The sequence below is a fragment of the Lemur catta genome, chromosome 14 (assembly GCF_020740605.2).
Source record: "Lemur catta isolate mLemCat1 chromosome 14, mLemCat1.pri, whole genome shotgun sequence".
Classification (NCBI taxonomy): Eukaryota; Metazoa; Chordata; class Mammalia; order Primates; family Lemuridae; genus Lemur; species Lemur catta.
Genome location: NC_059141.1, coordinates 16059471 through 16080427, shown reverse-complemented (window position 1 = coordinate 16080427; position 20957 = coordinate 16059471). Strand labels below are relative to the sequence as shown.

General features: G+C 52.3%; 1 protein-coding gene across 1 annotated transcript; it reads left to right on the top strand.

Annotated features, from left to right (window-relative positions):
- The first annotated feature begins 9664 nt into the window (after positions 1-9664).
- Positions 9665-12411, top strand: ADRA2A (adrenoceptor alpha 2A). Its single transcript, XM_045567761.1, has one exon. It carries the CDS (start codon positions 9665-9667, stop codon positions 11060-11062), a length of 1398 nt encoding a protein of 465 aa, XP_045423717.1. The 3' UTR covers positions 11063-12411.
- Positions 12412-20957: the final 8546 nt, after the last annotated feature.

The window sequence follows — 20957 nt, the reverse complement described above, 5'->3', positions numbered from 1 at the left end:
AATAGCTGCTTTAAACTCTGTCAGATACTTGATTCTAACCTCTCAGGTTAGACGACTGTTCATTGTTTTTTTGTCCATCTGACATTTACCTGGTTCTTTGTATGTTGAGTAATTTTGGATTATATCCTGGACATTATGAATATTACACTGGATCTTGAGAAAATCTGACTTATTTTCACAGGAAATCAACCTAGTAGTTGGTTTCAAATCACAGGTTTCATCTCTCCTTCTGAGGCTGGTACCTCCGAAGCCCAGGGTGCCAACCTTTGCTGGGCTGCAGGGGACCAGCCCCACGCATGCGCAGCTCACAGGCGCGCCTGGGCCCTCGGCCCGCTCAGACACAGGGCTCCGAGGAGGGGCTCTGCCTGCGGTTTTCTGTTGGGTTTCTGCAAAGCTTTCGCGCGGCCTCCCAGGGACCCCCTTTCCTGTTCCTCTGGCCAGAAAGACAGGTTGCTTTTGAAGTTTGGTTACCTGTGACCCTGCCGCCCAATTCTGCATGACTAAGCCCACCCTCTGGGACAGTGGTGAGGTAAAAGAGCAAGAAGATGATCAGAGGGTCCTGACCAGCGCCCCCTCCCCCACCTCCCCGCCCGGAACCGTAGAGCACGGGGTCCTCCGCTCCCTGTTCCTCCTTCCAGAAGAATGGTTTTTTCCTCAGAGTTTTAGCTGCCCGCTGCAGCCACACATTTCCCGATTGGAGCCACTCTAGTAGCAGGGCCAAGACAGTGAAAAAAGAGAAAAATAAGGGAAAAAAGTTTTTCCAGAGAGTCTCTCCACATTTTCCAGCTCACAGTGGACCTTTTCCTGGTTCTCCTTTGGAAAGATGGAGTTTCTCTCTCTGTTCTGGTTGCTCACACCTGCCGCTCAGCTCCACAACGGAGGCCTTCCATGGGTCAAATTTGAGAGATAAAAGATGGAAAAAGAAAACAACTATGGCAATGAAAGGGAAACTCTCTCATGAGGGTTTCTTTCTCAGTTTTTGTTTTCCCTTCCAAATCTGCCTGCTACTGTTTACCTTTTAGGTGGCTGCTTTTGTATGTTCCAGAGGTTTCAGTTGTGATAGGAGAGAGAGGTGAAAAAGGCTCACTCAGTCTTGTCTGGCTCTGGGAGTGGGTGCATCTTTCACAATTTCTCTATTTTATATTTCATATCTACATGATTGGACAAAGGAGTGCTTCAAAGTCTGAACTTAAGCCAGGTGCTGTGGCGAGTACCTATAGTCCCAACTACATGAGAGGATTGCTTAAGCCCCGGAGTTTGAGGCCAGCTGGGGCAACGTATGGAGAATGAATGAAAAAAATCTGAGCTGAGCCAGAATGGAAATCATCGTCATCACTGGAAATATTTGGTGCTTTTTTAAAAAAACTCAGTTGTTTTATTTAAATCTTTAGAAGATCTGTAAGGTTAATAGAAAAGATTCCTCTCAAAGACTTCACAGTGTAGTCTCGGAAATTATGTCTTGTGAATGATTATATTATCAATGTCTGGCATTGAATGTTTCATTGAAGATGCTAAATAGTTATTTTTGTGAAATTAAAGCTCTAGCATTCATTCTGATCAAGTATTCTGGTTGCCACAGAATAGAAAGCAACTTCAAGAGGTTGAAGTAAGTAAAAAGTAACTTTCAGTAACTGCTAAAAGAGGGAAGTAATTGTGTGGCTGTGGAATCTCATGGAACCCAAGAATAAGAGACAAGAGGTCCATCTCAGCTTCATAACAAAAAAATCTGGAAATTGGAGTGCCGGGAGAAACCAAGGCAGCTTCCTTCCCATATATTTTTATCCAGGAGGATGACATGGTTCCTTGTATCTCTTACTCTCTGTATATTTGCTTAATCCTCTTTTTCTCCACTAGGTGGGAGGGGGAGGGAAGAGAGAGAGAGAGAGAAGAGAAGAGGGAGGAGACAGAGAGGGGAGAGGGAGGAGAGAGAGATATCAGCTTCTTAGTGGCAGTATTGAGCCACTGCATCACCCTTGCCCAAAGCCAAATCTGCCCCTGGCTTAAAATAAATTTCATTTACGTGAATCAGTCCATTTCTCTGTTCTATTTTAGCCAGTTTGAGTTGGCTCAGATTGCAAAAGCAAGCACCCTGAAACAGCATCTGCCTGTTTATCCTATTTAATTTAAGGTTCCATCAGCTTCGACATTCTGACTCCCTTCTACCCTTTCTACACCTCCAGTCTGTCTACCTCTGACTCAACATCAACAGACAGACATGAATCCTGCTTCTCAGTTGCCTGCCAAGAAGGCAATTTCCAGTTTTCATCTGCAACAAATTTTAGCACTTGACCCTCTTGGGAGGCTTCCCTATTAGGTCCAACTTCCTTGGTTCTCTGAACTTTGTTGGTGTTTGTGCCTCTTCTTTGGTAGCTAATAATGTAAGTAACTGCAAGTGTATCTTCCTTACATATAACAACAGTGCAAAACCATTGATTTCTACCCCTTCCCTTGCCTCTCACAGATGAAAGTAATAAATACTTGTAAAAACCTATTAAAGTCAAATTTCCCACTTTCATTTTTTTTTTTTTTTTGAGACAGAGTCTCGCTTTTTTGCCTGGGCTAGAGTGAGTGCCGTAGCGTCAGCCTAGCTCACAGCAACCTCAAACTCCTGGGCTTAAGCGATCCTACTGCCTCAGCCTCCCGGGTAGCTGGGACTACAGGCATGCGCCACCATGCCCGGCTAATTTTTTTTCTATATATATTTTTAGTTGGCCAGATAATTTGTTTCTATTTTTAGTAGAGATGGGGGTCTCGCTCTTGCTCAGGCTGGTCTCGAACTCCTGACCTCGAGCGATCTGCCCTCCTCGGCCTCCCAGAGGGCTAGGATTATAGGCGTGAGCCACCGCGCCCGGCCCATTTTACTTGTTTTTAATTCTTATTTTTCATGCTAATTTGTTAACTAACCACCTTTAAGATGGGCAGATCTTAGGATCTGATTGTATCTGTCTGGGGATGATTCAGATGAATAAAGGAGAAAGCATTGCCAAATAAACACACGTACTTAATGTATACTGAGCACCTATTAAACCCAATACTATGTTATGTATTTTCTTTGCATTCACACATTTAGTTTTCATTTGAGGACATGCATGAGGTGTGTAAAACAATGTTCCTTATTTTATATATGAGGAAACTGAGGTATAAAGAAGTAAACACAGTTACTAAATGGTAGAAGCAGGATCAGAACCCAGTTTATCTTATTCCAAAGGCCAAATTCTTAATGACTTCTCTGGAATGCCTCCCACGACCTGTCAGGCAGGAGTCCCTTTAGGAAGGAAGAGTATGTGTGTGGTGTCATTAATTAGGGAAAATGGAAAAAAGAGATCATTTCCAGGGAGCATTGATAACCACACCACCTCTTAAATAGTGTATGTGTGTTTCAGACACAGTGTCTCCATAGTTTCTTTGAGGAAATGTGAAGTGTGATTCACTATCCTAATTAGATTAATGGAATGTTAGCTTAAGAGTTATCAGTGCTGATGACAAATAGCTCTTTTATATCCAAGGCCATTGGCTCTAGTTCACCTGTTACACCTGAGAACAAATAGTTATTGATCACAACTGGTTCAAGGTGTGCCTTCCTCATGCTTCTGGACAAAACAGGCCAGATAATTCACCTGGATGTGGTGCGAAAGGTCACTTATTTGTGAGGACTGACCTGGAAGATGGCAGTAAGTGATGTTAAGCTCTGTGTGTGCACATAAGCTCTCAAAAGTCACATTTTAGTGGAAACACAAACATGCCCTGCAGGGTGGGGCAGCAGTAAAGGGCCAGGTGAGAGCCCAGCATTCCTTGGCATCTGCAGGTAGAGTTGATCCTGGCACCAACTGCTGTCCTTTTGGTTTTGGCTAGGGGACCCTGCAGAGATTAAGAAAACACCTGGCTTAGTTTTCCAGGTGGGGGCAGGATGGGCTAGCATTTTTAGAACAAGATGAAGGCGGTGGCGCGATTTGTTGCTTGTTTTTGTGAGTAGAGCAAGGCTGATCTGGCAGTTAGTGGTGAGGAACCTGGCAGGTGGTGAATCAGGCAGCTCCTCCCTCTTGGACTTGATGCTTTGCTTTTGGCTTTGATAACAGTGGGATGCCAAAGGCTCCAGCACAGGTACCACAAGGTGGAGGAATTAAATAATAGCTCAGAGGAAGGAATAGATTTTCTCCTAGTGACTCCACCCTTCCCCCTTGTCAGCAATAGCGCGTTGACAGATGTTTGTAGCTTCCTGTAGCATTTGGTTCCAGGTGCGCGCATGGCATGGCAGTAGTGGGAACATTGTGTTCTCCACCTGCTCCTCGTGTTCGGACTGGTGAGCTTGTGTTTAAGTACAGTCTGTGTCTGTGGGAGGGGACACACTTCTATTTGTGAAGGTTTTGTTACAGCCTAGGAGTCCAGGCTAATGGGTCATGTTGTTTTTGTCTTAGGTGAGTCTTCAAGAAAGAAAAAAAGTAAGTCATTAATACTTCACCCAGCTACCTGCCTCCGGTTAGATGAAGTTGCCATCACACTAAGACAGAGATGTCAAGGTAAATTTTGGTGTTGCCTCACACTTGAATTTCAGATATAATCCCAGGACAAACAGATTATTTAGCTTTAGAAACTTTCATTTATTGATAAATTGCCTAGCTGATTGTTATAAATAGAAAATCTTTCTCAACTTACATGTTCTTTTTGGGGGGGGGGCGGAGAGAGAGAGAAAGAATGAGAGAATCCTACACCTGTATCCCTGAACTACTTAAGATACCTCCACTAAATCCTGATTTTGTAAGGAAATGCTAGCCATTTTAGCCACTGACTTCTGGGCCTCTTACCTCTTGGGTAGCATCATTGTAAGTATAATCCATATTTATTCACTCATTCATCCGTCACACAAACATTTCTCAAGTATCCATGCTATTGTGTCTTAAATTTTGGTATCTATTGAATTACTCAGGTATTTGTTAAAAATGCAAGTGCCAGGCCTCAACTTCATCCTATTGAATCAGAATCTTCAAGAGGTAGGTTCCAGAAATATGACTTCTTAAAAGTCCATTTTAGATGTTCTGGGAATATGGAGAAGAAAAGGACAGTTCTTTGCCCTTACTAGACAAACATATGAAGGAATAGGTAAGCCAGACCAATAAAAATTCATCCAGGCTATGGTAAAATATGTATGGCACCCATGAGAGGGAGAGGTTGCTTCCACCAAGAGGAAGCTAGCGATTCAGGGGCTGCCTAACCATTAGTGTAGCGCTTGCTCTCCATCAGGCTGGTTGTTAGGAAATGTTGTCTTATGTAGAGTGTGCTTGATGCTGTGTCAGACGTGGAAGGAAGGACTACATCTGGCCCTCAACTGTCCTGCTCTAGTAGCCACGCATGGACTGGGAGGACAGGGAGAGAGGGGGGATTTGTCAACTTGTCAACACCTCTCATTTCTGATGAACCTCTTGCATGTTCCCCTTTGGCAGTGTGCTAGATGGCAGAGATTCACAGTAAAGGAGTGACAAAGCTCGCCAGGCTTACAATCAGGACACAGAGGGTCTGGGTCTGACCCTACCACTGATTAGCTGGGCAGTTTACTTAGCCTTTTGCCTTTCTTTCCCCATCTATAAAGGCAGATAATAATAATCTACATTATAGGATTATTTAGAGAATCATATAAAATAACATATAGTATATAAACTGCTTGTCATTGTGCCTGGTATATGATCAGTGCTAATAAATAGTATTTATTTTTATTAATAATAGAAGTAACAATGGACTCCCATTTGTGTGCATAGAGGTGACTCTTCCTCAGGCCATCAAAGCCACCTCCACATTTATGGTGGCTCTCCACTGTTGGCTCTGCCCCAGCTCCCTGGATCGGTATGGCACTGTCCTAGCAGTCCCGCTGGCCTGGGGCAGTGATTTTCAATCTGAGCCCCATCCTTTCTGGCTCCGGTTGGCTTCATCAAAGTCCCTGGGTAATGTGGACACTCCCTCCTGCCTCCACTGGGTCATCTGCTTATCTTTCCTGCCCACCGCTGAGATTTATTGCTTTGGTTAGCGAGTCTTCTGCAGAGTGTGCACATCAGCATCTCCCAAAGAGCTCTGTTAAAATACACATGCTGCATCCCACCTTGGACTTGATGAATCATAATTTCCCTGGCAAGGCACGGGTAAGTGTATTTTATCTTCCCAGGCAATGCTGATATACAGACCTGGTTGAGAATTATTGTCTTCGTGGATGTCGCTCTGCTCAGCACTGTCTCACTCAGCTAGCACAGCATGAAATCTGCTAGCAAAAATTCATGGTGTCCAGGCAGCTTTTCAAAGCTCAGATACCATGTGTGGCAAACTAAGGAGGTAGAACTCTTGGTGATAAGGAGGTGATGGGGGAAGAATTCTGTATATAAAGGGGCTCTGTATATAGCTTTGCATGTGATGTACATTTCATGGTACTTAATAAGAGGCTGCAGTTGTTATTATTATTAATTGTTGTGTATTGGCCTCAGGGTTCCTCGTCCTTGAAAGACTTGTTTTCATTTTAGGAGAAAAGACTCCACATCCAGGAATTAAACTAGCTAGCTGTTTGGGAATCCTTTAGAAAATGTGACAAGAGGTGTCAAACACAGTCTAGCAGCAGAAATTTCAAGAAAGGAAAGCACTGTAGCCTTTGTTTTTATTTCACCTTTTGCTTCTGAAATTAGATAGGAAGGAGAGCAGTATGTTAGAAGCTGATGTGGAGCTGGGAAGTGAGGGTCCCCCAAGACTCAGTCTCCAAGTTCTGTGAGCAACATGACAAACCCCATATTGCCATGGACTTTGATTTTTGTCTCTCTTAGCATTCATACTTGAGGTCTGGGGCTCCTGGTTGCTTTGCGAAAAGGAGTGTAGCCATATTTCCAACTGAGCCTTCTGGCAACATCCCTGCTCCCTGCCAACAGACTCTGAGCAGAGACTTCTGTAGAAGGTGGGAAATGATCCACTAACAGGGAGGAGATTCTGTCTTCTCAGCTTTCTTTAGATTCTTCAGAAAGGGGGATTAGAGAGGCTCCTCAGAGCCTGGAAGGGGAGGTCATCCCAGAGGGGCAAAGAGTAGGAGATAAAAGTACTGAAGTCAAATGAGACATCTGTGCAATACTTTGGAAAGAATAGACTTCCAGACTATCTACAAAAGAGCACAGCATCAATAATTGTATTGCTGCTGGGGGCTGTAGACATCAGCTGGAATCAAAGGTGATTCTCAAGGCCCTTAATTCAGTCCCTGGCTCCCAGCCAGACCTGAGAATGCACCTGGCTGCACTGCTCAATCCTTGGAATTCCAGCTTAGGTGACAGACATAAGGTACTCTGATTGAGTGGTTCCTTAAATATGACAACTTTTCTTTAGGTCTACTCTCTGTCCTCTGACATTTCATACCCTCCTGAACTTTATCCTTACACTGCTTGCTGCTCATTTGAAAAGTGGAGACAGCATAGCACAAGCAGTCTAGTGACTGTTAACATCTATCATAGGACATCTAGCACACACGGAAAAACTTGACATGCACCCCACCCCCATGTTGTTCTTATTAGAGAGAACATGGAAAATATTATCTCTTCCTTGGCCAGCACCCTCCCCTTACTGAAAGATGGTGTGTGTGCATCGGAATGGGGGTGGGTGGGGAGCGAGCTTAACTTTAGCGTCTCTACAAAAACATAATGGTTCCCAGCAGGCCAGAGCTGGGCAACAGAGAGGCAGGATCCAGGCCTCTCTCGGATCTGCAGAAAGGGTGGGCTGTGCAGGTCCAGGGTGGGAGGCCAGTCTTGGGCTGCAGTCCCTGCTGAGCCCTTCCTGATGTGACTTTATTAGACAAATTCCCCCTCCCGCAAAGGGTAGACATACAAGAGTATCTGCTGTAGGAAGATTTCTGCAACATGACAAAGTGAAATTTAACATCTGGTTGTTTTTTTTTTCCTGAGCTTAGACCCAAACTTGTCCTGAGATAGAAGGCGCTGTCGGCAGAGGACCGAAGAAACAGAAAGAGGCGCCGGGTCGCTTCTCAGCCGTGACGACCAGCGGCCAGCAGGTGTCAGTGCGCACTCGCTCTGCGGAGGCGCGCGGCCTCTGCCTCCGGGACCCCTCCCCACCGGTCTAAGGGGGCGCGGTCCAGACCCCGGGACGCGTGCGTCTCGCGGACAGCTCTGCGGCTGGGAGGACATGTGGCCGCTTCTTCCCCAAGCTGAGGTCTGAACTCTGGCCTGTCCCGATCCCTCGTGGGTGCTGCCTATTCCGCCCCAGGGGTTCGATTCGTACGTACCCACGCCTTCCTCCCTCCCCAGACCCCTCTCGCCCCCGCCGCCAGCAGCACCTGCGGACGGAGGCGGCGGGACCCGGGGCTGAGCTGCTCCGGATGCGACCCACACCGGAGGCTGCTACTCCCAGTTAGGGTTCCCCGCCACCCTTTCCTCCCAGGACCCAGTTCGATAGGGGCACTCACGGGCGCCCGCTGCTTTCTGTTGGGCGGGTCCGGAGTTGCACGGCCAGCTCCAGCAGGGGCAACTCCCCAGTCCCTCGGCTCTCTCTTTAAGCCCCTCGCTCAAGGTACCTGCCTTTCCAAAGGGCCTGTACAGCCGGGAGGGCAACGTTCCCGGGGGTCCGGCGCTGGGCGCGGGCGCTAGACTGGCGGAGGGGTGGTGCGAGGGGCGGGGGAGGGTCGGCTTCCCACGTGGGGGCTGACGCCGGCTGCTCAGCAACGCCGGCTTGATCCTGGGGCTATAAAACGAGTCCACCGTGAGCGCAGCGGAGCAGCAGCAGCCGGCGCGCCGCCGCCCCACCACTTCAGCGCCTTCGTACCCGAAGCCCTGCGCTCCTGCCCTAACTCACGCTGTCCTCGGACCCCCGCCTGTCCGGCCGCGCTCAGCGGCCACTGGGCCAACGCCCCAGAGACCCCCTGCCTCGGCCGCCGCTCCTGAAGGGCCGATCGCTCACCTGCCCCGGCCCGCCTGAGGACGGGGGCGCCTTCATGCGGCCCCCACACCCCTTAACCCGCCGCCGCCGCCGCCCACGAGCCCCGCGCGCTGCGCCCCGGCCCCAGCAGGGCGCGCAACTTTGGAAGTCCCGCGGCGCTCCGAGAGGCGGCAGAGTCGGCGCCCTGGCCCCGGGCCCCCCGGCCCGCGCCGCACCGCAGCGTCTGGGGGAAAGGAGAGAGTCAGTAATCGCTTCGGGGATATAAGGAGACAGACTGTAGGACCCCGAGCCTGCACCAGCACCCCTCGGCTGCCTCCCGGGGTAGGGGCGGGCCCCGCACACGGTAAGACTTCTTGTTTTCGCTCAGGCTCAAGAGTCATATATATGTTTAATTTCCTGTCACCCTTCCAAGTTATCAGGCCACCGATAATTTTTGTTCTCCCTTCTTGAAGAATAAATCGCTCTTTATCCATCGGCTCTCCCTACTCTCTCCCGCCGCTTAGAAATAAAACTTGGCTGTGCTTAGGAGCTTGGAGCGGGAAGGCGCCCACCGGGAGCGTCCGAAGCGCAGGCCCGGTGCTGTTCGCTGGAGCCGGGCCCATGGGCCGCTAGCGGTCCCCCAGCTTGGGCTCGGCCTCCCCGCGGCCCCCTCCCTATGTGAGCCGCGGCGGGGCAAGCGGGGCGCCGGAGGAAGAGGAGGACCCACGGGCGCCGGGCCGGAAGGCAGCTGGCAGCAGGCCCGGGCGAGCGGGCGTCCGCGTTCATGTTCCGCCAGGAGCAGCCGCTGGCCGAGGGCAGCTTTGCGCCCATGGGCTCCCTGCAGCCGGACGCGGGCAATGCGAGCTGGAATGGGACCGAGGCGCCGGGGGGCGGTGCCCAGCCCACCCCTTACTCCCTGCAGGTGACGCTGACGCTGGTGTGCCTGGCCGGCCTGCTCATGCTGTTCACTGTGTTCGGCAACGTGCTAGTCATCATTGCCGTGTTCACGAGCCGCGCGCTCAAGGCGCCCCAAAACCTTTTCCTAGTGTCTTTGGCCTCGGCCGACATTCTGGTGGCCACGCTCGTCATCCCTTTCTCGCTGGCCAACGAGGTCATGGGCTACTGGTACTTTGGCAAAGCGTGGTGCGAGATCTACCTGGCGCTCGACGTGCTCTTCTGCACGTCGTCCATCGTGCACCTGTGCGCTATCAGCCTGGACCGCTACTGGTCCATCACGCAGGCCATCGAGTACAACCTGAAGCGCACGCCGCGCCGCATCAAGGCCATCATCGTCACCGTGTGGGTCATCTCGGCCGTCATCTCCTTCCCGCCGCTCATCTCCATCGAGAAGAAGGGCAGCCGCGGCGGCCAGCAGCCGGCCGAGCCGCGCTGCCAGATCAACGACCAGAAGTGGTACGTCATCTCGTCGTGCATCGGCTCCTTCTTTGCGCCCTGCCTCATCATGATCCTGGTCTACGTGCGCATCTACCAGATCGCCAAGCGTCGCACCCGCGTGCCGCCCAGCCGCCGGGGTCCGGACGCCGCCACCGCGCCCCCCGGGGGCGCCGAGCGCAGGCCCAACGGCCTGAGCCCGGGGCGCGGCGCGGGCCTCGGGGGCGCGGAGGCGGAGCCGCTGCCCACCCAGCTCAACGGCGCCCCTGGGGAGCCGGCGCCCGCCGGGACGCGCGAGGCCGACGCGCTGGACCTGGAGGAGAGCTCGTCGTCCGAGCACGCCGAGCGGCCCCCGGGGCCCCGCGGACTCGAGCGCGGCCCCCGGGCCAAGGGCAAGGCCCGGGCGAGCCAGGTGAAGCCCGGGGACAGCCTGCCGCGGCGCGGGCCGGGGGCGACGGGGGCCGGGGCACCGGCGGCGGGGCCGGGACAGGAGCGCGGCGGGGGCGCCAAGGCGTCGCGCTGGCGCGGTCGGCAGAACCGCGAGAAGCGCTTCACGTTCGTGCTGGCCGTGGTCATCGGCGTGTTCGTGGTGTGCTGGTTCCCCTTCTTCTTCACCTACACGCTCACGGCCGTCGGCTGCTCCGTGCCGCGCACGCTCTTCAAGTTCTTCTTCTGGTTCGGCTACTGCAACAGCTCGCTGAACCCGGTCATCTACACCATCTTCAACCACGACTTCCGCCGCGCCTTCAAGAAGATCCTCTGCCGCGGGGACAGGAAGCGGATCGTGTGAGCTCTCCGCTCGTGCCCCGCGTAGACTCTCGCCGACCACGGACAACTGGCATCGAGGAGGGGCGCGTCTACGCAGACCTCAGCACTCAGAAACCCAGGGCCTGCCTACTCCGCGTTTCCTGACTTGGGGGTTGCTCTGTGGCCTCCTGCGTGCACCTGCTGGTCCTACGAGGGAAAAGTTCTGGCTGGAACCAATTGTTGCTATGGCCGCTCCCGACCTGGAGCTAGCTTCTTGGTGGGCCGTCCCCAATCAGTATTGTCTCCTAAAGGTGTTTTCACCCTCTCTCCTGGTCCAGCCCTCACAGCTTTTGAGAGCCAGCCCTGGACTACAGAGGGCACGGCTTACAAAGGGTTAATGAATGGGAGTTACCTGCTCTGGCTAACTCCCCCTCCCCCTCACACTCTCAGAAAACAAAAAACTGCTTAGGGCAGCCCTGCCCACCCTCCCCAACGCCCCACTGTAAATATACACTATTTTTGATAGTACACCCAGGGGTCCCCCATGTCGGTTGGTCCTGGTTTTGATGTTGGAATCTTGGCCTTCTGAGATACGCACTCCAGGCAGACACTGCGTCTGGTTCAGGCCAAGCCCCTTTGCAATGCAAGCCCTCTTCTGGTGTTATGTCCCTCTGTGTCCTTTTCACCAGCAACTGGTGACTTGCTTTGAGATTTCCTGACAGGGAAAAGATTTCTGTCCATTTTTTTCCTGTGCCTAACAGCATAATTGCCTTTTCCTATGTAAATAGTGTAACGATGGATCAAGATGCATCAGCCCTGTGTATAAAGCCATTATCCTCTGATGCACCGGTTGCCCCAGTAACTCCCTTTAAAACCATTTCTTTCCGGTGCCCCCTCTTTTCCTCCAGGGCCACTGCTTGAAGAAGAATATGTATGTTTCTATTGTGTATCTATGTGCGCCCCTTCCTCCCTGAGAGCGCTGACTATGGGGAAATCTTTTAGCTGCTGTTTTTAGACACAGAGGAGTGGAAATTATGTGGAAGAAGCAAACCTGATACAACTTGCCCAAGGTAAACAGCGTGGAAAGACAAATGAGCCTGCCAAACTGTACGGTTCCTGCCCCCAGAGCTCTTAGGTATCAAAGCATTGTCTTTCCCACCTCCCTGCTTTTCTGGTGGGGATTGTGTCATTGATGGACTACCAGAGTCAGGGGAGGAGGTGGAGACCATGTGTTTACATCTGCGTTTCTACATGTTTTAGACAGAGACAATTCAAGGCTCTTATTTCACTAAGGAAAAACTAATGTCAGCACATGTTGCTAATGACAGTGGATTTTTTTTTAAATAAAAAAGTTTACAGATCAAATGTGAAATAAATATGAATTAAATGGTCCTCCTGTCTGTTATCTGAGTTTTCAAAAGCTTTAAGATTCTGGGAACATCTGATTTTATGTATTTTTTTAAAAATAAAAAATACACATACATTACAAAATACTTTTAAACGTGCAGTCAATAACAAAGCTGTCATTTACTAAGTGTTTCTCAGGAACTAGAGGCTGCAGTGAATCTGTTGTAGGCATTGTCTCATTTAATCATCCCCAGAACCCTATGAGGTAAGTTCTATTGTTATCCCCATTTTTCAGGTAAAGAAACTGAGTCTCAGAGGGCAGGTGATTTGCTCAAGGCTGACAGTGAGGGGTGGAAACGTACTGTATCCAGCTTTATGTGGTCCCGGGGTCTGTACTCTTAACTCCAGAGCCTTTCTGGAAACAGCATTAACACTTCTCAGAACGCTCTGAGCAGTGGAGTCTACACAAAGTGTGCTAGGTATACGAGGTGAGGGATGTATCCGAAGCATGCAGATATATGCAAAGTGTATACATGCCCCAATGTCTATATGCCCTAATGTATATATACACACCTCAAAGTGTGTATCTACCCCAAAGTGCAGGATATTCTCCAAAATGTATGTCACAGCTGAAGGTGTGATAATATACATGTATATACCTCATGTTGTGATATATGCACAAAGTGTGGTATAGACATCTCAATAGAACCATGCAGTAGCTGGTGGCTCAAATTGTCTGTGGCCAAGGCCACACATCCTTCTTGCTTCATTGCTGTGATATCAAAGCCTGCCCTGTTGTCCAGGAGGGTGTAAGTTTCTCATACTATGGTTAGGGCACTTGGAAGGGCCCCTGGAGATCCAGGAATCCAACCCCTCATCTGATGGAAGAGGAGGTGGGTCCAAGAGGAAGTGACTTGTTCAGGATCTCGCAGCTCTGGGGGCCAGTGCTCTGAACAGCTGAACAGGTGTGTGGTAGTTGTGTGCATACGGGCAGACGCAGCACTGAGTATGCGTGGAGGAGTGGGGTGTGAGGGGCAGACACAAGAGTCAGGTTGTGGTTTTGGGGAAGGCCGGATTGCATAAGCACAGCGCCTGTAATGTGTGTGCAGACCAGCTCTGTGGGTCCCCTGGAAGCAGGTCCTCTGCACCCTCCGGGCAGCACATGCTGCATCTCCTCATCTTCCTCACTCCTTTGACGTGGTGTGGGGGTGTGTGTGTGTGTGTGAGGATGGGAGGGTGGAGAGCCCTGAGAAGTGACCTGGGCGTGGAGGGGCCTGGGAGAGAGAAGACGGTGGTTCTGATGGAGTGAGGAGTTCCTGCCATCACCGGGGTCCTCCGAGCCTACAGACAGGAGGGTGGGCAGGCGCTCAGCTCTGGTGACCCTTGCTCGAGGCTTCACAGACCAGCCTCCTGGCCTTGGTGCCAAGGCTGGCTCCCTGGTCTGGTGCTGTGGCCTGCTCCCCACCCCCATCCCAGCCTCTCATCTCCCTCCCCACCCCAGGACACCCATCACCCCAAAGGCAAACAGTGCCAGACAATAGGCCAGCCTGGCAGGCCCCCAGGCCCAGCCACGTCCCAGCCACAGGGGCAGATACAAAGACTGCACGATGTTGACTCTCTCTGTTCTGCCCTGTCTGCGGGGAAGTGTTTGCCTTGCCTCCTCCCCCAGAGGCCTGCTGCCTGGGAAAGAGGGAAGCATGAGCCATGGTGCCACTGGGAAGGGCCTCTGGTGTCATGTCCCCCTACCCCCCACACAGCAGCAGAGAAGCCTCAGAGACGGATGGAGCCTGGGGAAAGTGGGGGGGAGAGGGCTGGAGCCCCTGCGTGGTGCTGGGTTTCTGGGTTCACAGTAGGAATCACTGTTTGTTGCAAAGGGCTGGAGCAACAGTCTGCAGAGGTGTGGGGTGGGGAGGGGAAGTGAGGAGGAGAAATGGCTCCCGCAGGCATCTCAGCCTGAAGAGCAGGAGATGAAACCCTAACCCCATGGCTTCCTGTCTGCAGCATCTGGTCCTGATGATCTGAGCCAACGGGGTCTGTCTTTGTGGCTGAGTCTCCCATTTTATGTAACTTTGGTTGGGGTGTCCAACCCATTGGCTTTCGGGTCTGAAGTGTGTCTTGCCAGATTCACTCCTGCAAATGTGTTGGGTTGGGGACAGAGTCGTGCCCTTGTTGGAGCCTGGGTACAAGCACAACCTCTTCCTTCCCCAGGTTCCGTTTCTTCTATGCTAAAGGGCTGGAGGAGAGAGTGAGGAAAACGCAGCTTAGGCTCTTCCCTCTCTATGATTCTATAATTCAATCAGTTTCAGGGCCAGGCGTGACCCTCAACTCTCACCTGAAGTTACCTGAGGTTACCTGAGACCAGAAGAGCTGGCTGCTTGTGTAGCTTGCCAGGGTCCCTTGAGCCCACTCCTCCCCATGACCTTTGGCCTGATGCCTTACACACCCAACATGAATTCTTCGTTGTTGTAGGATGTGGTGAGTTGCTAATAAACTGCAGAGGACCCTCTGGGCCGGCTCTGTGACAGGTCCCATGCCAGGCACTGTGAGGCGGTCCTCTTCCTTTCCTGCACGTACTGGGCTAAGCCCACCACTTGTCCCTGTGGGAGTTAGCAGAGATTAGGGCCTGACCCTGCCCTCTGGAAGCTTTGGAGCTGAATGGGGAGACAGGTGTGCCTGTGTAGAGCACTAAACAGCCATACACAGTGACAGTGTGGTGTGGGAGGGTGCCGGGGGCTGCTGGGGGGAACGGGTATCTATACTGTGAGTGTGCAGTGAGGGAGGGGTGGCCGTGGCTGGGAGCTCAGGGGTGGGATGTGGGAATCGGGGTGCCCAGGCTTTGGCTAAGGGCGTGGGGCAGGGAAGGCAGCTCTGGTTCTAGCAGCCGAGCCCTGTGGGCCCAGTGCCAGACCTGGGCATCGGCACCTGGGCACAGGTCAGACTTCAGCTTTCGTTTCTCCAATCTGATCCTTGGGGACGGCATGGAAAGGTCTTGTCCCCATTTGGGGGCACCTGTTAGGAAGCCTACCTCCCTGATTCAGCGGGATCCAAGCACCCAGGCCCCTGCTCTTTCCAGAGCCAGGGTCCCATGTCAGGCCAGCCCTTGTCTTTTGCCCTGGGCCCTGCCACCCCTGACAGTGCGCCTGGCAGGCTGGGGTGCGGGAGGGGGCACCTCCCTCAGCAGAGGGCGTGCCTGAGGAGAAGCCAGGTGAGGTCACTGAATGCACTGACAAGCACTTGTGTTTATTTGGAAATAGCACCGATCTCTTTGACTACCAGAAATCCTGGAATTTAGAGTTACATACCAAAAAGGGACCACGCCCGTTGCAGAGAGCCTAGACCTAGGCGTTAGTTCTAGTCCCAGTTTTGCCTTTTACCGTCTATGTGACCTTGAGCAAACCCCTCTCTGAGTCCCTGTTTCTTCATTTATAAAATGAAAGTGGTTGGTGTAGTGTTATAGAAAGTGTGTTCCGTGGAGTTAAGCTACGAAGTGTATCCGTATGACCGTCTACAGTGTCTACCTGTCTCTATCACCTGTCTCTCACCTGTTTATCAGCTATTACCCATCTACCACCTCTCGGGGAAATGCTGGTCAGCCAGCCTCTAGCAGGCACCTCTCAGAGACCTGTTGCGCCAGCGTGGTTGTGACTCTCGGAGGGAGGATGCTATGGTGAGTCGCATTCCCCAAACTCCCTGGACTGTGGGATTTCGTTTTTTATAGAGCGTCTCAGTGAATCCTGTTTGCTGGAACGCTTGCAGGGTAATACTGGGTGAAGGGGTCTCACAGGGCTTTTCTGCTGATCCATTTTAAGATTCTTTGAAATGCTGGCTCTGCTCCCTCCTTCCGTCCCTCCCAGAGGGGAGGCACAGTAGGCCATTTGCTGTCCTTAGAGACAGTGGCTCGAAGGGCCATTGGCCTTGTTGAGGCTTGGGGTTGAAGTGAGGACCTCGTGTGTTTTTTAAATAAATGTTGGTTAAGCCTTTGTGAGTGTGCATGTACATGTGTATGTGTATCTGTGTGTCCGTGTGTGTGTGTGTGTGTGTGTGTGTGTGTGTGTGAGAACGGGTACAACCTGTTTTAAAGGGACGCCGAGGAGCAGCTTGCTCACTTGGCCCTAGAGTGGGAGCACCTGTGTGAGGTGAGGGAGTTAAAGGGGCATGTGGTGTCAGCTGAATCTCATTGCAGGTGGCCCTCCCCAGTGTGAGCTGGAATGCCACCCCCACCAGGGCGACGGATCCCAGGGAGGAGGCGCATGGGATGATGGAACCAGGGCGCTTGGAGGACCCAGCGCTTGGTTTCTGGTGGGCATTTTCTCTAGCCCCCTTGCTGTCCTGTCCTCCGTGGAAGGGGAGTTTATTCTCCTACAGAGGATTCTGGAGGGTGTGGGAGGCCAGGTTGGAGAGGCTGTTAATGTTCTTTCCAGCTTTTTCAAGGGCAGGGACTTGGGACCTCTTTAGAATCTACCTGAGAAAACCAAGGTGGCAGCCTGCAGAGGGGTGAGTGACAGAAGGTTGAAAGGGACTATCTATAAGGTGCAAGTGGGGTTAAGAGAAACCTGCAAGGGGCACAGAAGCACCCTGGGACTTGCACAGTGGGAGGGAAGCTGTCACCACCTTCAGGCTAGAAGGGGAGAGGGGAGGGAGCTGCTACCTCGGCCACCAGAACTGGGGCTGTGGGGAAGGACGCCTGGCAGGCACTGTGGTGGGAGACCCCTGCAGCCACTGCCAAGCTGCCTGGGCAGGGAGGGAGCCCACACCGCTGTCGCCCACACCCTCCCCCAGAACTCAGAGTGCAGCAGGGAGTGAGGGGAGTGAGAGTGAGGGAGCAGCTCAGGGGGCTCAGCCTTCCAGACTCCCCGGGGGTGGGGGTGGGGGAGGGGGAACAAGGGCAGGGATGGTAGTGCCAGGGGCTAGTAGAGCACGTCCTGCTAGGACTGAAGCCTGAGGAAGCAGAGTCATAGCCCTTTGGGCACAGGCTGGAGGGAGGCCAGCTGCCTGGTTTCTGCAGTGTCCACAGGCCAGCTGCTCAGGTCACTGGGCATCTGCAGGAGAAAAACACAGGCCCTCCCCGCTTCTTGAGTGTGCAGATACGAGGGTCTGTGTTGGGGTTGTTATGAGTGTGGCCAGACTGGGTATGCATGCATGCGCGTGCACACACAGGTACGTGCACACACACCATCCTCTTCCCCCTTTTCCCTGCCACCTGGTGTGTCAGGTGGGAGAGACCCCCAGGGAACTGTGGGACTGGCTCTTGGCCACAGTGCTCTGAGCTCTCCCCACCCCAAGTCTGTGGCTCAGGCAGAGCGTAGGAGGCCAAGAAACACACACTGAGCTGCCCAGCAGTGATGGCCACTGAGGCTGGAGCCTGGGTGAGAGGAGGTGGTGACTGGCCCAGGTCAATGTCTCCCCCGTCCCCTGGCTACAGTAGAACTTCTATTGCTCCTTTCTCAATGCACTCCCTGAACACACCTTAGGGATTTCTTTTTTATGCCCTAGCCCTAGACGAGGCATGGAGACATTTGATGAATGAATGATAGATTCCTTTCTTTGTTCACTCATTCATTCAACAACCATTTTCTGGAGCTGTCCTCAAAGTAGTGTCACTCTATTTGCGCTAGGTGCTTGGGATAGAGTGGTGGACCAGTCAGTGAGGATCTTTACCCTCCAGAGCTTCATTTGCAGGGAGACAGATATTAAATTGGCACCAGGGAGTGGTAAGCCCAGGGGTGGTGACGAGGGTGGTAGGGTGGGCAGCAGGGGCTCACCGTGGGGACAGCTGGTCTGGGCTAAGGCGTCAGGGCAGCACCTGGAGAAACGCACAGCGAGATGAGGGCTGAGGGCTGGGCAGGCACAGGGCCTGGAAAGGGGTCAGGACTCCTGGGGGGCATTGTAAGTTCAAGCAACTGAATGAAGTCGACTTTGGTAGGACAGCCTGGCGTGAGAGCAGAGAGGCTGGGGTGGGGTGGGGTAGACAGGGCCAGATCACGCAGCCGCAGGTGAGTGGTTTTATCTTGAGGGCAGTGGGGAGCCACTGGGGGGTTTTTAGGCAGGGAAGGGACAGGATCAGATCTTTTTGTTTGAAACAAGCATTCTGGCCACTGGGTGGAGACTGATGGGGAGGCATGTGGGGAGCAGTGGCTCAGCTAGAGGTGACAATGGCTGGACTAGGGTGCTGACATGACACTCAGGGGAGCCTGGGGTCCTCCCTTCCCCAGGGTCACCCAGTGGCAGCACCAGTCTTTGTGCAGACCCAGATGATGAGATTTGGGAGCCGCCCCTGCTTGCCCAATATCTCTGCCCCACGCGCTGTGAGTTTGCATCTCTAGAGAGCGGCTCCCTGGCTCGGCACTTCCTATTCACGGTTAAACGCAGCCATGCCCGGGACAGTTGGCCTTGATCTGGGTCGTGCGTACACTGAGCAGGCTGTGGGGCCTGGGCCGGTTTACTTCCCACTTCCACACCTCAACCGCCTCAGCCGCACAGCAGGCCGGGGAGGATTTGGGGAAGCCACAGAGCACAGGCGTGTCATGTGCTCTCCTGAGCGGCCCAAGGACTAGCTGACGTGCAAGTGTGAGTGAGAGTTTGCAAGGACTCGCCCCAGAAGCCCCGTGGATTCTGCTTGGGATCAGAAGATCTGATAAGCCCCAGTCTGGGACTGGCGCTGATGACTCTTCTACCAGGCCCCTCAAGGATAAAAGTCATCGGTTTCTAAGGGGTTCAGGAACCCGTGTGTTGACACAGCCTGTCTGCTTTGCCCGCCACGAGGAGCTGTCAGCGGCAAACTCAGTGATCTCAGCCGGGCCTATGATTCTCCTCACTTGCTTGTTTGACTGAAACCTCATCCATGCACTTTGAACATGTGCTTGCTTGGGAGAGAGCGCTGTCTCCCGGGAGCTCCCAGAGAGGGTGTCCAGGTCTTGGAGAGAATGACTGGGATTCCTGAGAAGGGCACTTTAAAGCTTAGACTTCGGAATCAGAAAGACCTGAATCGAAATCCTGGTTCCATCACGCAGCTTTGGTTCTAACCTTGAGCAGATGGCTGAGCCCCAGTCTTCCCACCTGTAACTTGGAGAAGCTGCCCGAGTTTTGGTGACTTGCCCAGCCTGTGCCTGGCACCTGGATGGGGCTCAGCAGTGGCAACCTTGTCCTCTCCAGCCTGGGAGCGGGGAGCTGGGGGGCATTTTCTGCTCTTGGAACTGCTCTGGTTTGGTGTGGGCTGGGCTGGCCAGTTTGGTATAGGGCCAGCATCGTGCTTTGACAGCCAGTGTTTTAGGGTCATTTGTGATGGAGATTTGACCTCATAGGTCTTAGCTTTCTTTCTTTCCAGCCTGAGGAAAGATCTTGTGTCTTCGATAGAGTCAGAGCGTGGAACTGGGTGACCTCCAAGACCCGTGCAAACCCATGACGACCACGAGGGTTTCCAGACCTGAGACTGAGGTCTCCTGATGCAAGGTTAGTGCTCGCCGCTGTTTCGTTGAACCTCAGGTTGGTTTTCTGTCTCCTGAACATGACACTCTTGTTTCTGTCTCCACAACTCTGCCCAGGCTGTTCTCCTGCTGTGGAATGCCACATACACTCTCCCGCTGCTGCCTCAAAAACTCACACTCAAACTTTAAAGCCAAGTTACACCGGCACACTTTTTTAGTTTAACAGTGGGAAGAACTTGGGCGTTGGCATCAGTTATCCTGGGGCTTAAACCTTGGGTCTGTTTCACTGTCAGCTCCTGTCCCTATGCCCAAAGGTGGCAAATGCCCAGTGGGGATGCAGGGGGCGGGGGCTGCTCAAGGGCCTGTCCTCTGCCCTCCCATTCTTGACGGCTGTGAGGTAAGGTCTTTTTGTGCCTCTTTCTTCTCCCGCAAATGGATTGGGCCAGAGACTGGTGTTCTCAGTGACTCTACGGTGCCCACTATGTGGGAAGTTTTCGGTCAGAGCAGATTCAAATATAAACCAAAAGGAAAACATGAGAAATGCGGATGTTTTGCTCTTGGAAGGATTTCTCCCCTTGAAGCCAATCCTAACCCATGAGCTCCCCAGGTTCTCTCCCAGCTTCTCCAGCACCTGGGTGAGAGGAGCTTGGATCTTGGCCTTAGACGGATGGGGTTTGCATCCTGGCTGTGTCTCGGGTAGACTATGTGACTTGGACAAGTTGTTTCATTTCCCATGGCCTTGTTGTCCTGAAAAATGGGTAAAATGTTACCTACCTCGTGGTGCTGTTGTGGAATTAAACAAGCCAATGACTGTGCAGTCACCACTCAGTGACTGACACGGGCCACTCGCCTGTAAAATGTGTTTTTTCTTTCATTTTTTTTGGTCAGGGAAAAAATACGCCAATGCAAGTTGAATATTTAGTAAAGGCAAAAGATTTATACGATCCGAAGAGAAACCCAGAGTATTACAAGTTAAATATTTGGAACAATGTCTGATGCAAAGTAGTTGCTCAATAATTCTTAGCTATCACTGACTTATGTATTTGGCACTTACTATGAATTTGCTAAGTGTAGAGGATATAAAATTGAAAATATCTAATCCCTGTCCTCAGACTAATGATGTAGAAGATAAAGTAAAAAACTGCAATAACTCACTGTGTATGTTAT